Genomic DNA, 18,351 nt, shown 5'->3' on the forward strand with positions numbered 1-18,351 from the left:
CAATCATAGTTTTGCACAAAAATTGTGTGACTCAAATAATGTTTTACAATTTATTAAAAAGCAAAATGATTTAAAGCATGCAAATACAGTATGTTTTCATAAAAACGTAATAAAATATTTTCAGACATGATTGTTAACTTTTTGAATACATGTTATATATCTAAAATCTTAATATAATAATGACGAGACTGTTGAACAATAAAGTAAATCTATGAAGTAAATCATCATGCAGAATTCCGGATAACACTAACAGCATCCTTTATTAATTAATAATATTCTTCAAAATGTTTTCAATTTTATTTGGCATACTAAATATCCAAAATAAATTTAATGGTTGGGTTAATAGGTATACAATGTGTTTGACAGCAAAGTGGTGGGTTTCTCGTTACTTGGGGCATTACAATGTTGCCTCAAAAAGGTCACATCCCCTATTCTCTCCTTTTCACATTCCAATAATCCTAGTGCTCTTCCATCGCAACATCCCCTATCTCATCCCTCCATCTTAATCTGCATTTCCCTCCAACCATGTTGGCATAATGGATAGATGCTGCCACAATGACAGCCTTGTCTCCCTTACTTTAGACTAAAAAACAATAGATAGGGTCCAATATTCCCTTTCTAGAAGATGCTGCACCCCCCATGTTTCTTAGGGTTCTTAAACTTGGGCTACTGTATTACATTCCCTACCTGCAAGAGTTATATTGTGGCATGTTGTTTTGTGGTTTGTGTGATTGACCTATTACCCACAATAGAGCAGGTGTCCACATGATGGGAACAGATGAATTAGTAGTTGAATCAGTTAATTTGAGTTCTTTACCTGTGCTTGTGATAGGTTCACATATATTTATGTAGTCATATGAAAATGTGTTCTATTCTAGTGTCCTGATTGTTGACAACGATAACTTTTTGTTAGGTTTTAGGTTGTTCCTATAGGTAGGAATATTTGCACACCATTTTGCCATATGGTCCATTTACAAAAAACAAATTGAAAAAGAAATATATAGCAAACAAAAAAACACAGGTTTGATGTATATTTTCTGATAAATTACGTTCAGATCTATCTTGCCGATACTGAACTCTTAAAATAAGATATAAATTTAACAAAGGTAACATTATTATTGAATCCAGCAAATTAAAATGTTACATATGGATACCTTTTATATTCATATATTTTTCAATATGTTTATTGATTTCATAAGGAAAGTTTTGTTTTCCATGTTCCTTTCTTTAACTAACATTGCACTAAACAATGTTAATTTCAGAAACACAATGGAAGGAATACCTCACAGTGATCTCCTTATGTATTTGTTGAATGAAATTATTTCTTCTTGTCGGCAAAAAAGAACCTTTTCTGTTTTTCATTCTGTTAAGAAAATAATGAAATGTAATATAAGAAGGTGGTTAAGTTAAAAAGATGATTCTAGCCTGTTAAAACATAGCCCAGAGAAGCCAATAGGTATCTCTCTAACTGTTGTATAACTACAAAGATGCCCAGTGATACTTAGGCAGTCAAACTCAGTCTATGCATCATGGAAAGCTTAACACTTGTAGCACAGCAACTGGAGAAGTGGATAATCTTGGAGGCAGTTCTAGACATGAGGCGCATGACTGGGGGCAGATCATACCATTGGATAATCAGGCTCCCTGACTCGCCTCTCCTCCATGAGCCAGTAGGATCACCCTTTTAATAGACCCATATACTGTGCCTAGTGGGTTCAGCTTCCATTCAGGGTGGGATTAACATAGGGGCTGATGGAGCTGCAGCTCCAGGCCCCAACCTGGAAATAGGCCCAGTCAGGGCCAGACTGACTGGTCCCATGCGTGGGCGATGCGGCCGCCAGTGCCGTGTTTAACATAGGCTAAAATGGGCAGCTGCCCCTTGAGCCTGCAGAAACTGCGGGTGCCGCAACTGTGATCTGGCCCGCTACTTAAGGGGGCACAGGTGACCCCCGCGATCACTTCTGCAGGAGTCCACTACTTACCCGTGCTTGTACCGCCAAGGGGACCCTGCTGGGCATCTGCGTCCCCTGGGCGGTAAAACAGAAGTTGTTCGCACAGAGTGCAAGCAACACAGAAGGAAGCTGCGGGCCCCTGCGGAAGTCTGCGAGCGGCACAGACATTTGCAGTTCAGGTAAGGGGGTGTGGTAAGTTGTATGAATGAGTTTTAGGATCACCTCATGTAAATGAGTGTCTGAATGAGGGAATTAATTAGTATCTGAATGAGTGAATGAATATTTAAATCAGTGAATGAGTATCTGTGAATTAGTGAATTAATATTTATTTCAATCTGCAGAGAAAGGATTTGTGGCACTAAAATGTGGCTTCAGGCATCCCGTGTATGATTACTTTTTTTAGTTTATTGATGTACTCCCAATTCCATCACATAAGATTCTATCTTATACTATCTGCCTAGCACTGATGTTCTTTTTAACCAGTACACATGGATGGCGAGGAGTTAAGATTCTGTCTATTCTGTCTTTTTTATTTATTTTTTAATAAAAAGGCCCACCAAAATCCTCAGCACCAGGCCCATGATGCTCTTAATCCGGCCCTGCTTCCATTGCAAATTTACTCAGTGCTGTGCATAAAAAAGAATTGGCTAGTAGGGATTCAGCTAGTTATATGTTAAACACTTGTTTTTTAAAGTTGAGATTAAAATATAGACATACCTTCCGAATTACATTCTGTTTTTTCACTGTAGGCTCTGTAAAACCTCTTGTAACCATCTCATAAGTGTTATCTTCCAATGTGCTCTGAAGAGGCACCCTTTCATATAAGTTTTCAGATATGACCTCCTTGGAAGTTTGGGTGGTGGTTTTGCAAGAAATTGAGATATTGGATATTTGGTCCATAGAATGGCAATCACCCATGGCATTTAAACGCTTAAACGGTATTTGTTCATATGTACTCCCAAGATCAGATTGGGAAACTGTGGCAGAATGCATGGAAGAGCCAGCAGCCATCTCAACTCTTCCATGCAACAGGGGGCCATTCAATGCTGCATTACGAAATGTATTAACCATGTCTGTGCACTGGAGCGATGATGCAAATTTCATTTCCAGAACTTTATATTGTGAAACTTCTTTTACTTTAGTATCTACTCTCTGAGCTTCTTGACTTGTCGATGAAGAATGGGAGGAGCTCTGTAAATGCCCCAGCGCAAAAGGTAGGCTCTTGTCCAACATTACTTCAGAATACACAACCTGTGGAATGTTATTCTTCAACATGTTCTTTCGATTAACTTGTGCCTCTTTTGCCAACGAATAGACAACATCAGTTTTCTGACATTGAGAATAAACCCCTTCTTTTGACTTGTGCTCTTGTTGCTTTGCTGGCACTGTTAGGCCACTGGCATTACTGGGGCTTCCCACTAGGCATTTCCTAGGCTTGGAATACACCTCATCATCATCATCTTCCGCATCTTCAAGCAGATTGCTGCTTCTTTCTGGTAATGGTGGTGCAGTGTCCTAAAGCACAGATTAGAACATTTTTGATAAATGTGTCATACTATAAAAAAAAGACTAATGGTGCAACAGGCAGTTGTCTGCTATCAAAGACTCTAGACTATATCATGCCTGTGTAGGGTTCTGAATATGTACCTGTCCCTGTAAAGGGTTTCCCATCTAACCCAGTACCCACAGCTGTGACAGTCGGCTTTGAGGTTGCTGGTATCTCATGCTGTAGGTCTGGAGAAGAAGCCTCCCTGTCCATAACACTCTGAGAGGTGCTTGGATCAGAAAATAACATAGATCTTAAATGTTTAATTCAACTTTCAAATGAGTTCCCCTTACTACTGGATGAGTCAAATGTGTTCCAGGAATTGGAACCACAGAGCCTCATTGTGGTGGAATGGGCAGGTGAACAACTTCCCACGCTTGGGGTTGCTGGATCTAATCGCATGGTTCCTGACAACCTCTGTCTTCCAGTTTATAATATTGAGGTAGCTTCAAGAACAAGGCGCAGAGGCAGCTTTTTGGCAAAAGAGACAGCGGATCGAAAAAGGCCACACTGACAATTTAGCAAACATTGATGTAATACCGTAATTAAAATGGATAAAAACGAGAATAGTGAAAAGTGCTATAACCTTTTGCAGTAACTGATTAAATTCCCAGTTCACTATAATAGACATCAATATGTCAATGTGTGCATCATCCACCCCAAAATAGTGGTATTTTCATATTATAAGGATGTTACATGTGGTCAAATATGAACCCATCCTTCCTGGGTATAGAGGAACCAGAATGAGTGGGAACATGTCACCAGGGCAAAGGTAACAGTTTCAACACCCAAAAAATCTATTAGAAAGGATAAACAAATTAAAAGTAGTATATAAAGTGCCAGAAATATCATACTTCACCACGGGACCCAGTGCGTTTTTCTTGGGCATTCCCCTCTCTCTTATTTTTAAGGGGGGTGTCTGGCATCTTCTTTTGAGGAAGAGAATTGGCATTTCTCAAACTATTCTTGTCTTCATTTATTGAACTTATCTCGTCATATTTGTTATAATCAGAAAACTGTAGGGTAAACAACACATTCATTATTAAGGGTACAAGCTTAACATTTCAAGAGCCACAAAAACTTTAATGGCATCCAAAGATACTATGCACAATGTAAGTCCACAATTCACAAATAGCCCTGTTTGAATCTGTCGTTTATATCTGTTGCTAATGCCTTACTTAATTACCCAGTATGCACACATTCCATGATATAATGTTGAGTTTACTAATTAGTTTCTTATAGGCAAAGCTGCTTTTGATAATTATCACACAGAGTACATTCCTGATTAAGTTTAGTAAGCGTTAACGTGTTCTTGCAACTGGTCTAAATGTCCAGTTATGAAGTGCTGCCAGAGGCATTGAGGGAGGAGGTTACTGGGGCTGAAGATTAGAATTTATTTGTGAAACTACTTAAATAGTAGCAGTCACCATCAAACTTTAGCATAAATAACACATTTTTTTATACTACATATAGCTTGTACATTTTTGTGAATTAGTATTCTTTGGTAATATCGGAATTCAAAGTTGACCTCATGGATAAGTGACAACCTGCACCAGATTCAGCATTATCTGATTTCCTTTCCTAAAGCTTTCTTCCTTTGCTTTGTCCACTCTTACAAAGGCTGTCTGAGCCAATCAACAATAATCATCATGGGAACGATAACACAATAGCATGGAGTTCTAGCAAAACGTGAAAAATGAAATAAAGATATCTTTCCCAATGGCTCTTTAGGTGTGTTTTTATAGTCTTAACTCCCAGTACTGTCGTCTCATCCACTTCTAGAAGCACAGAAGGTTCAGGGACATAGCCGCTGGGCCACTTACCTACTGGTGCCTAGGGCAGCTGCCACTCTTGCCTCATGGAACTTATGGCCATGAGTATTTAATACATATACACATGCCTAGATTGGTCATCTGACATGCCAGGCAAATGCCCCGTGGTCCAGTGGCTGGTCCAAATACTTACTAATATTGCTACTTTAGTGGCAGATTAGGTCCTAGAGTGTGCAATCCCCTGGCTGGATACATGTAGCTGCACGCTATGAGAGTATGAAAGCATAACATGCCATTTGGTGGCTGCTGGCCTTAAAGTGACAGAGCGGCATAATCATCCCCTGTCTAGTCCTGCATAACACAATTACATTGGTATAGATTTGTAAAATATAGAATTTGTGTAAATTGATCAAATCTTTAAATCTGTGCTCTTACCTTGATGAAGGTTTCTGTTAGTTTCTCTCCATAAGGATCAATAGGTGAGTTCTGGTAATGGCTTATAAGCGCAGGTAGACTGTTATGTGAGCAGCAGTCACCTGACACCACCAGCCTCCCATTTTTCAGCTGGTTTATGATATAATGGCGGCATCTTTCTTTCCCCCTGTAATCAGAAAAATGCTATAAGTTGAAATGGAAAAACACACTATTCTGGTGTGCAGGATATGTTGCTACCTCTGTCTAACTTTAATAACCAGCTAGCGCTCAAATTGAGGTTGAAAATTGGTAGATAAGAAAATATTTTCTATTTAACAGAAAAAAATTGTTTGTCCTTATTCTTCATGGTTAAATCTGTCATTCTTTGTGGACCTTTCATGTGTGTATAACTTTATACTGTCATCTGTTTGTGCCTATGTTTATAGATAATTTATCTTTTAGCTTGCTTGTCCTCTATTGCTACTTGCATGCTACGTTTGTATATACCGTACATTTGTTAAGCCACTCATCAGGCCTAGTACAGTACAGATCCTGAAATTAATGGTGGCCAGACAAAATATTGCACTTTGGGCCCAATTTAGACATTTCCACTTTTGTTGCCAAGGTTTAGACATTAATAGTGTGTTGAGCTATTTTGATGGGAAAACCAAATTTACACTGTTATACAGGCTGTACACTCCCCGCCCATTTTTCTTTTAAATGGGGGTGTTTTTCCTCGCTGCCGTCAGCGGGAATGCCCCCGACATCAGCGGGAACTCCCCCAACATCAGCGGGAACTCCCATTAACGTCAGTGGGACCAGGGCCGGCCTTAGGGGTATGCGGCCGCACAGGGCGCCATGGCAGCAGGGGCGCCTGCCCGGGACTTAAATTAAAACATTGTTTGGGTTTTTTTTAAACTTTATTTAATATCCTTCATGTTAAATAAAGTGAAAAAACCCCCCAAAAAACGATGCTTTAATTTAAGTCCTAGGCAGGGGCGCCGAGCGATTGCACGTGAAGTCCGCGCCCCTCACTCTCCGTGACTCCGTTGCGGTGCCGACATTTCATGTTGAGCGCCGGAATATCATGAGAAGTAGGGAGAGGGAGTAGATAGTTAGAAGGGGCGGGGGGAATAGTGAGGAGGGGGGATAGTGAGAAGGGGCAAAGGGGGGGTAGTGAGAAGGGGGCACCAGAACACTTAAGGCTGGCTCTGAGTGGGACCTCCCACCGAGATCAGCGGGACCGCACACTGACGTCAGTGTGCAGTCCTGGCCTCGTTCCGCAAGGGAATGCTCCAGGTAGCTGGAGTCCAGAAGTTCCCAGGTATGGTAATCAATTTTGTGAGTTAGTGTACATTCACAAACACACATAGTTACATATACACACTCACATACACACATATATATATATATATTTATACAGGATTTTTTTATTGCACCCATATTGCAAAACAATGGACTTGCCATTGCACCCACTTTGCACCTCCATAAATTTCACCTGGATCCATGTTGCACCTAAAGGACTTGTTTTATTAATTTAATAAATGTGTACAGGGATGAATAGATATTCCCGGCTGCTGCTGCTTTATGGTAATTATTGTAAAGTTACATGAGAATAGTTGAACAGATCAGCTTGGGTTCTGGCTCTGTGTGTCTGTGTATGAGGATTTAACAGCCATGTGCAAAATGACAGCTGCCAATAACCAAAATGGCTGCCACAACTCATTGTAATGCTATTGCCAGTAACAAAAATGTCCACCACACAATCGCAAAACATCAGATACAGATGGGGACGCGCATCTTCGGACGGATCCGAGCTAAATATTACTCAATATGGATGCACACACCATTCTGCATGGAGCTCTTGGGCAATAAGGCTCACAAATTTGCTGCAAACTGTGATTTATTTGCTATGCAAATCATATTCCCAAAACAAATTCATAAAAATAAAGCCTAGCTCCAATTGGACCCCTCTCTGGGTATACTTTGCTGGCCCAGACTGACCAGCCCAACTACTCACTGGTAGACCTGCCAGAACCAGCTAGCTCACGTGGGTCCAGGCAGGTAATGCCACACTTGGCTCAGGGATTTTCTTCAGGGCCTCTCCTTGCCCTGGGAGCACTTCCTACAACAGTCTCTCTGATTTTCCGGTTTTAATGCCCAGCACCTCTGCCTGATGTGGGCTTAATTCAATTCCGCGACTGGATCCTGCAAACCCAGATTGGGCATCAAGTCTCCTGCCATACTGAGTTGGAGCATTGGCCTACCCTGCTCTCCAAATGCTCCACCCCAGGGACTCCTATATGTTGATCTTGGCCTGCAGCTGCCACGCTAAGCTGTGATCATCTTCACTCACAGACACTTGGTGATGTTACTTTCTGGAACACAGTATCAGTGAGGGAGGATTATTCCTGCATGTCATGGGACACAATCAGATCACCTCTTCGTGGGACAGGTGAGAGGTATGGACCAATCAGAACACAGGGGTCCTGGAGCAATTTCTAGGTGTGCTCGGTCTTGATTGTTGAAATTTCCCTTAAGCAGTTTTGCACAATCACATTCCTCAGGGGCCACAAATAGACCAGGAAATCTGTGTATCCTTGTCTGAAGATAAGTAGGTTAGTTTCATATTCATGAATTTCCAGGACTGTCCTTTTCTTGAATAGTTTAGGATATTCCCTCTGCTGGGTTGTGTAGCATGATTATCTCTGGGGTGTTGTGGTTGTATATTTTGTTAGCACGGGGTGGGCTGTCAGTCTTAGTGTCTCCTCTGTCACAGATAATCCAATTCTCCGAACCATTAGTGGCTGGCAGTAAAATTGTGTTAGCATAACCCTGAGAGAGTAGCGGATACTCAAAGCAGAAAACAGGAAAATCACAAAGAAAACATCATTAAAATGTAACATGAAATCAAACAGTGTTAAGCTGAGAGCACTTAGCCCAAAGATTTTCTGGGATGTGACAGTATGGATGGACTACCAGTTACACATAAATATACATTATACGATGTAACAAAGACACTTAGCCACATAATAGTAAATTATGTAAATTTATTATTTAGAATACTTGTGTATCTAAAGAATTTCAAAAGATTGGAAGTTTATCTTGAGTTTGTTGTATTTAGTAAAAAATATCCTATGAGGTCTTGTTTTTATGTCATCAATGACGGTCTACTACCTCACATAAAATGTAGGATTTGGTTGCCCTCCAATGCTCTCAAATGCTCCAAGTCCAAAAATCCAGCCATAGGAACAAGTCAACACCGGCCTCAAATACACATTCTGCAACAGCTGTTGTATTACTCTCTACCTCCTATATGTAGGAAGGGTTCCATAGATACTGCCAATTATCAATTTATTAATTTATACATTCCAGGAGGATAAATTAATACATTAGTTAGATACACGCACACATCTCCTAAACGCTCACTGCGCTTCCACTCTCAGGATGCTATTACTCCAGACATGCAGGGTCACATTATGTTATGTGACCCCATGCAGGGACAGACTGGGGACGAAAATCTGTCCTGGTGCTTGAAGGTCAGCGGCTGATTAAATGGCGTACATGTGCATGCTGCTGGATACACTCAACTGCACGCTACTTTTTATACTTTTCCAGCATGTGTTCATGTGTGCAGACAGCTGGCAGCTGCACACTAAAAGCAATAAAAGTATATGAGAAGCAACATTGGGCAGCCCATCAGGAATTTGCCCAATTTGCACAATGTACTGTCATAGCCATAGATCTCTCTGAAGGCTCCGACTTCAAAATTCCACTCAACCTCATATGATCATGAAAACCGGTGCTTATAATAGATGTTTCCTTATTTAAAAATATAATTGAACTGTAACAAGCTCTCTAATGCTGAGACTTAAATCTTTACCTGATAGCTAAATTGAACTATAATACTTTGTTGACCCTTGCAAGCTACTGCAGACACTCTGGAGGCATATAGCTGTGTTTAAACACAGCACAATACAAATGACGTGTAATACTTAGCCGTATGAACGTGAACATTTGCATGATATGTTTCAGTGCTGTGTTCCTGGAACAAAGTTTTCCATGTGTAGCTAAACAAACACGTTCTACTCCCCAGACCTCTTTCTTAAACAAGCATTAGTGACTTAAAAGACAAACAAAATGCTTTATTCTGGTGTGAAGATGAATTTTTCCATTGATGTCTGGGGCATAAAAACTATTTATAGATTCATGGGAGGCAAGTTAAGTCTCAGCAAGATATTTTCACAATGAAGAATGATAAGGTTAGGGGATAGTTGTTATCATGACAAATTGTCTTATATTCAGACAAGACAAGAAATGTGTACTTATCAATGTACTTACTTCTTGTTATTGCTATCAATTTATATAGCACCATCATGTTTTTCAGCACTGGTCATTGAGAGTTATGATACATTGTCATACATTGCCATTAACCGGTATAATTTATCCAAAAGCTTAATGGGACAGTTTACTGACCCTGACACTAAAGAAGAATGTGTATTAAAGTACTCTGTGTATACCATCACATGCTCTAACAATAACACACAAGCTAACACCCTACACTAACACATGCACAATCTACCACTTCACAGTAACACACACTAATGCTAACACCACATACTTATACCTACTCACTCTACCACTATACACATACACACACCAACACACACGCTAACATGCATTCGCTCTCACTCTTTCCCATTATCAGTGCAGTTTACCAGCTCTCCTTCTCTCCTCCTCCCTCGGCTGCTGCCACCCTAATAAAGTAGGCTCACGTAACACACGTTACATGATCCTGCTGGGTGCCACGGTTAACCAGTACCTCATTTAGCAAATGAACAACAAGGTGAAATGGGAGACATTATTAAGTTACCTTTCTGACACAGTATGCAAATAGGGTGGGGTGTTAATGTATACCGATTGCTTTTTTTAATACACAAGAGTAGTTGATGTGCCCATTTTTAAAATAATGGTAGGCGTCCCACCAACTTCTATATCAGTGAATTTACCAGGAGACAAGGGACAACAGCATTACACAGAGCAGCAACATGGCTTTCATTTTTATTGATACTTGTTAACATATATTAAGCTGTATTGGTTAACAGAAGCAGGTTAGTTCAACAATTATATTTGGTGACATATTTCTCTATTGTAGTTAAGTACTAAAATTAGTTAACAACAGTTAGAAAGAGTATGTGAACAATACAGAATAATTGCTCTTCTGCAGTGTTTCTATGTGGACATACCAAGGAATATCATAAAACATACTGTGGTCACAAGAAACTTACTTATAGGACAAGATATAACCAAAGGTCCTTTGGCTTAATCTGATAAGGAACCTGCCCGTCTCCTGGTTTTTCAGAAGGTCATCTGCTTCCCTATAACAGCATTGAAAACCAGATTTATATTAAGGACTTTTCAAACAAGAATAATCAAATGGCAGGAATAGAAATGATTAAAAGCCGACTCATATTCCTAAATATACATTGGGATTTATTTACACATGATGTCACTTGAATGTACCCATTTAAGTTTTTAATTAAATATGTTTTGTGAACAATATTTTAAAGTGCTTTGTAAACATGCCTCTCATGCCAATTTAAGAACAAAAGTTATAGAACTACAGGTAGTCAACTGCCCCATTTGTTACTCTAAATTTAAAAATTATGGGCCGTTATTTTTGTGTTCCACAGCACACATTTACATCATGACTGGATTACTTATGTGCACATTTTATTAGTTTTCTATGCATTCCTATACTGTAAATGTGTTCTGGACAGGATTGGATAGTACACATGTTCTCTGACAGATAGGTCTTGGGCTGCTTTATCATTGGGCCACTTAGTCTTGCCCCCAGGCTGAATGCTGCCTGTCCTCCCCTGCCTGGCCCTCTACCGCCTCCATCCCCTTGCAACTTTCCTGTCCAGGAGGTTCCTCATCATTTAATAAATAAAATAAAAAGCATCATCTGATGAGTCTGCTCACACTGAATCCTATAAATCCTCTCTTGGAAAACTAATCTCTTATGGATTTCAGTGCCACCTCTGTGCTGGTGACATGCTAGTTTATCTTTTCTTTCGTGACCACTCTCCTTGTCTTCTAGCTCACCTCACAAACCGTCTCTCTGAAGTTACATTCCAGATGGCATCCCACTACCCGAGGCCAAATACCTCAAAGGCACATCTCCTGGACATACTTTATATCTTCTACTCCCAGTTCTGTATATTCCAATCACAGTTAAGGATTCCACAACCTCCCCAACTACCCAAGTTCCCTGTTCTAATGTTATACTTTTCTGGGTTTTCTTCTTCTTCACACCTCACAAGACACAACTGCCCTTTCCAGACTAATCTTTTTATCCAACCATTCTTCGAGTGCTGCCCCATCGTGTTAATCCCTCCACTGGCTCCCCATCCTCCCCAGAATAAAATTCAAATACCTGATCCTTATTCGTAGAGCCTTAACAATGTTGCACCCTATGTATTTCTTTTCTTATCTCCAAATACACCTAGTCACATCTCCAGGATTTAATCCATGCTATACCTCAGCCAAGCAGTCAGCCCCCTTCTACCCCTCTTCTGCAAACTCTCCTAAATAGACTGCTAGCTCATAAGAGCAGAGTTCTCTTCTCAGTATGACTTATGCGTGTTAATATACTTTTTAATTTTGTATATTGTCAATTATATGACATTTTCAGTGTTATGGCTAATGTTCTATTGTCCCCTACTGTAATGGTAATATGTGATCAGTTGCTGCAAGATAAATAAAATGTAGTAAGTATAATGTCTAAAAAAAAGTTTTATTAGACAGCATGTGATATATCCAATCTATTTGTATTTCATTAAATTAACTTCATCATCAATTAATGATTTGGCATCATCCTCACGTTACCTGCAGCAGTTTACCTATAAGTGTCCTTTATGACCACTCTACGTATCCTTTGCACTACAAGTTTCACAATATATACATTCACTTACCGTCTTGACATGAGACCATGAAACCACTCAGGTAGAGATTCGCTTTCACTCTGTTCCGATTTTTCATCAGGTCTGAGCATTCCGGCCAGCTTTGTGCATCTCTCCATTCTGGAACTGCAAGTTTTAGAATAGAGAAGCTACACAGAACATATAAAGGGTAAACATCTAATTTGCTTATCTTTTACCTGCATCCTGATCTCTGAACAGATCCATTGTTTGCGGGTATGTACACACTGTATTCAGCAGAAGGAAAAAAGATGTACCTGGTGAACACATTATGTCATATATGTTCATATTCACTGGTGGTACTTTTAGACAAATTTGTTACCCCTGTATTTCTGCATTTGTGGTTAATTTACTTAGGAAGAGTTGCAGGAGAGTTGTTTTAACTCTCTTGACTTCATGATAGATCCTGAAGGGGTGACCCCACTGTAGTTACTGCTGTAGGAAGAGCTTGACTAACTCTGTATAATGTATAGTTAAACCACACATAAAATTATGCGTTATCAAGTGTTAACTCGGCCCAAACAGGACTGTGTTGGACCATCGTAATTTTCTAGAAACTTTCATGCCAACTTGAGCAAATCTTTAAGGCAGAGGAAGATAAGCAGCTGTTCATAGAGACTGTCCTTTGTGTCTAAGTGAAATGGAGAGTTGGGGGGGGTAAAACTGGAGAGGGACATATCTTAAGGCATTGACCTACAGATCCCTTAACTACTCTGCCCCCTCGCATATCTCTACCCTCCAATCCAAATACAATCCTAACCGCTTTCTTCCTTCCTCTCATGTCTTGCATCTCTGTTCTACTTTGATTACCTCTTCTCACTCCCGTATTCAGGATTTTACTTGTGCTGCACCCCTTCTGTGGAAATCACTTCCCTGTTCCACTAGACTTTCTCCCTTGTACACGACTTTCATAAAGTCTTTGAAAACCCACAAGCGTACAACCTTTCCACCTAACACTCTCAGTCATCATCCTAATCAAGCCATCTGAATGGCCAACAACTTCTACAGATCATCCAGAACCCATCAACTCATCCCCATTCAAGCAGTCCTCTACTACTGGTTTACTGCCAACTCAACCACCGACTAGATAGTAAAGTAGCCAGAGCAGGGCCTTCTTCGTCTCTTGTGCCAGTGTGTCATTGTGTGTGATTTTATTCCATTGATAGTTACAGAATCTGCTGGTGCTATATAAATACGTGAAATGTAAACTAGGATACCAATATGAGATATCTAAGTGATGGGGCTTTGTTACATTTAAGGATAGAGGTGAAAATGGGAACTACATATTTTGTGTTATGTTTCATGTAATTTAGTATTAAACTACCTGTGAATACAGCAAACTTATAAAGATACACTATAGCAATAGATGTCACCAATTGTAAAACCATGCAAAACAATGTAGCTATCATTGTTTTATTTTAAAATCTCTGAAGTCAAATTAGCTGATGCATCCTAACCAGCACGCGCAACACTATAGGTAAAACCTATAGTACAGTATAGCCTATGGCAGATATAAGTGTCTAGCAATGTTTCGTGTTTTTGGAAAATGTATAAATTACTCAACAAGCAGTATGTACAAACATTTTTTATCCAAGTTGCTGTATGTAGAGAATGAGCTGTGATTCATCATGCTGGATAAAGCCTCAGAGATTAACATGTCCCTCTTCTCTGGTTGACATACTGAGTAAGTGGATTTAGACAGAGTTACTTAATTATGGAGCATTTCAGCCACCAGAGAATGTAGAATTTAAGCAATTAACATATATGCATCTGTGAAAACAAGCAGTCTGCCACCACCATGACATCTGCCTGTAAGGAAGAGCAGAACTGAGGTGTCATTAAGTACACACAAAGTAATACAAGCAGGGTGCTGGGTTGTATAGCTAGAAGCATTAGTAACAGGAACAGGGAGGTGGTTCTGCCACGTTACAGATCTCTGATCAGATCCCACCTGGAGTATTGTGTAAAGTTCTGAGACCCCATCTCCAGAAACATATTGACATTTTGGAGAGTGTTCAGAGGAGGCTACCAAAATGGTAAACGGTTTGCAAAATTATAATCAGCTGTGTCTGAGGTAAGTAAGTGAGGGAAGGGGTGAGAGGTTAAGGGAGGGACTGTGAATATGCATATATGGATGTGTGTGCATGAATGTGTAAGTGTGTCAGAGCATGTATATGCAAATGTTGGCGTGTGAGCATGGCTTTGTAAGTGTTTATATGTGAGAATGGATATGTGTTTGTGTTTGTGTGAGAGCATGGCTGTGTGTTTGTATGTGAGCATGGCTGTGTGTTTGTGTGAGAGCATGGCTGTGTGTTTGTGCAGATGTGTGCGAGCATTGATGTGCAAGTGTTTGTGTGTGAGCTTGCATGTGTAAGCGTTTGCGTGCGAGCATGGATCTGTAAGTGTTTGCGTGTGAGCATGGATATGTATGTATAAGTGTGTGAGAGGTTATACGTGTTAATATGAATGTGTAGGGTGTGTATGTTAGTAAGTGTATGTGTGTGCATGTTTGTTGGCATAAGTGTGTAAATCAATGCAAATGTGAGAGTATGTGTCAGTGTGTATGCCAGTTACCGGGGGACAAAGAAAGAACACAGGAGAAGAAGTGGAGCTGTAGGAAAGGAGACAGGGACACGAAAACGATTGGTAGAGAAGGTAGAAAGACATTGAGAGAGTGTGAGTGAGAGTGTGGAAGCATGATAGAATGAATTGTATTAATCATGACATAATGGATATGGGTTTGGCTTTTGTGGGCATGGGGGGCAGCATTTCATCCTTGGACCCAGGCAGCACAATGTCCTTGGTCGGACGTGGGATGGAAGTTTATTTCAGAGTAAAACTGTTAGAACAAGAGGCCATAGTCTAAAGCTGTAGGGTCAGAGCTTTAGATTTAATAAAGTTTTCTTTTACTGGCAGATAAATGTATATACATATTGTTGTCAGAAGTTGTAGAGGCTAAAATAGTGTCAGAGGTTAAACATGCATGGGGTAGGTATTTTCAGTCTAAGGGAAGGTAAGGTAATATCTCTACATCAGGAAAAATGGGCAGACTAGATTAGCCGATTGTTTTTTATCAGCCATCAAATTCTATGTTTGTAGGTTTTTAGGGCATATCAATATATTTCATAGACCTAATAATCATACCTGGGAGATTGACACGCCCCGGTCCTCGCCCATTTTCCCTTTAAATGGGGGTGTTTCCCGCTACCATCAGCAAGAATGCCCCTGAAGTCAGCGGGAACTCCCACTGATGTAGTCGGGAAGGCCCCTGACTTCAGTGGGAACTCCCACCAATGTCACGGGACCACCCACTGACTTCAGTGGGCAGTCCTGGCCGCATCCTGCAAGGGAAGGCTCCGGGGAGCCGGACTCCTGAAGTTCCCAGGTATGCCAATGATGTTTCCAGAATTTAGTATAAAGCTATACACATTGAATATGTATTTGTTTTATAAGAACAAATGCATTTATTGATGTATGCATCTCGTAGAACTATAAGGTACATGCACAACCCATGTAATACATTCTTCTCCTGTGCTTCTTGCATCATACCTCCCAGTCTGGCTAAACCAACAGGAACCCAAAAGCACATATGTAAATTCTTACTTACATTACATTTGTATTTAGTTTTTTGAACAATGTGTACTTTGCACTACCTTTTGAACACCTTTGGTGGAAAAAAAGAATGCCCATTTGTTACAAATTAGTGGAAACTCTTACGTAAATTGAATTTGGGGAAAATCATTTCATGCGCCAACAAATAAGCGGTTAGTTATGTAAATAACCACATTAGGTTTAGTATCCTCTTACACAATTTGCAAACTTTATGGAAAGATGGTGATTTGCAAGTCAAATAATTACCCGATAACATGAATGATGTTACCTGAATTGAGTATAAAGCTACACACATTGAATACATATATGAAACCAAGACAAGACTTACAGTCATATTTAGCACATATGATCTATGTAGTATATACAGATATTGATATGTAGGCGTGTATCAGCATTATATAAGTAAATGATTAATGACTAGTCCTTAAATGAAGGAAAAATCAATTCCGGTTTATGTGAGCTAATACCAGGTTAGCTTGGTTAAGGCACATACTGTCACCACACTACACGGGTTGCCGTGTGGGGGCTGTAACTGTGGTCAATGCTACAAAATCACATAGATTAATCAATCCTACAGTTGGATGAACTATCCAAGCACCATCCTCTTATCTTCTAAAGTGACCCATAATCACCAATGCCTGCAAAAACAATACATTGTTACTGCTCTGTGGGACATATGGAAAAGAATTCCCTGACAATACCACCTGATTCTGCTAATTCTTCGTCCTGATCTAGAAGCCCAGTAAGTTTGGCAGAAATCACTGAGCTTATGTCCACAATTTTTATATACATTTGGAAATATATATTATTATTAAATAATATTAATATTAAATTAAATAATAATGTGTATCATGGTCCGACCAGCCCTTTGTGAGCAATTTTGTACTTGCACAGGGAGGCAGGAACAAAGCGTGGTCATGTAACGTGACGTCACATGACCCCATGGCTAAAGTGAAGCTGTAAAGAAAATCTACAGCTCAGTTAAGAGGGGTGTGTGAGGAAAGGAGAGAGAGGGTAAGGGGGGAAGGAGTGAAAGTGTGTAAGTATTGCGAGCATGCATTCATACATGTATGTATGTTTGTTCCTGAGCATGTATGTGTAAGGGTTTGTGAGCATGGATTTGTAAGTGTGTGTGACCATGCATGTGTATGTGTAAGTGCATGTGTGTTGACACGAGTGTGTAAGTCTGTGCAAATGTGAGTGTGTGTCAAAATGTGTGCCACTGCAAGGGAAAGATGGTGGAATGCCAAATATAATAATGAATAAGAGAAGAGGAAGAAGAGATATAATGAAATGGAGGAGAGATGGGGGAAAGGGGGAGAGAAAAAGAGAAATAAGAGAGATTAAAATAAAGATGAGGAGACATAATGATACGTGGGAGAGATGGGAAGAAAAGGGAGAGATAAAGTAACATTGGGGGCGAGATAAAGAGAAATGGAAGAAATTAGATAAATAAAAAGAGAGATACGTAAATTGGAAAATGGATCAAAGAATAGGTGGAGAAAAAGAGAGAGGTAGGGAGAAAGGGGAGGGAGAGAGGATAGATAAATAGAAAGAGGAGGGGAGATATACAGAAAATGGAGGGAAAGGAAAAAAGGTGAGGTAAAGAGTAGGAGGAGTTATAAAGGGGAGAAAAGAGAGATTAAGGTGGTAAGATAAAGAGAACAAGGAAAGGTAAAAAGAAAAGGAAGAGAATAAACAGAGAGGAAAGTGAAAGAAAAGAAAGGTACAGAGAAAGAGAAGGAGAGATAATGAGAAGGGAGATAAAACAGAAAAGGAGAGATAAAGATAAATGAAAGAGATAGTCAGGGGAGGATCAAGAGGAGTCCTGAGACTCTCGCCCCAGGTCTTTTGGAGATGTAGCAACAGCACTGATGTATATGTCATCTTTCAAATTCATTAACTGGTTATATAAATATCAATAGGTCACTAAACATACCTTTAACCACAGCCCTAACGCATATAGATTGATGGATAAAATATATACCGGTACATTCGGTGTCCCAAATCTTATTATTTCCTTCCCAGATTCACAGTATTCAAGTTGAGGGATGGGTTTCCTCTCTTACCAG

At 39.9% G+C, this 18,351-nt stretch overlaps 1 protein-coding gene across 1 annotated transcript; it reads right to left on the reverse strand.

The window, feature by feature from the left end:
* Positions 1–1,955: 1,955 nt before the first annotated feature.
* SH2D7 (SH2 domain containing 7) lies at positions 1,956–12,768 on the reverse strand. Its single transcript, XM_053463723.1, has 6 exons — positions 12,662–12,768; positions 10,973–11,062; positions 5,706–5,871; positions 4,353–4,514; positions 2,670–3,467; positions 1,956–2,027 (listed from the first exon to the last, which is right to left on the reverse strand). Exons 1-6 carry the CDS (start codon positions 12,766–12,768, stop codon positions 1,956–1,958), a joined length of 1,395 nt encoding a protein of 464 aa, XP_053319698.1.
* Between the last annotated feature and the right edge of the window lie 5,583 nt (positions 12,769–18,351).

This window comes from Spea bombifrons, chromosome 4 (genome assembly GCF_027358695.1).
Source record: "Spea bombifrons isolate aSpeBom1 chromosome 4, aSpeBom1.2.pri, whole genome shotgun sequence".
NCBI lineage: Eukaryota > Metazoa > Chordata > Amphibia > Anura > Pelobatidae > Spea > Spea bombifrons.

Coding starts and splice junctions, on each gene's coding strand:
- SH2D7 (XM_053463723.1), bottom strand. CDS start 12,768: ATGGAGAGATGCACAAAGCTGGCCGGAATGCTCAGACCTGATGAAAAA. Junction 11,063..12,661: donor CATGGTCTCATGTCAAGACG/GTAAGTGAATGT, acceptor ATGCTGTTATAG/GGAAGCAGATGACCTTCTGA. Junction 2,028..2,669: donor AACAGAATGTAATTCGGAAG/GTATGTCTATAT, acceptor TTTACCGCCCAG/GGGACGCAGATGCCCAGCAG.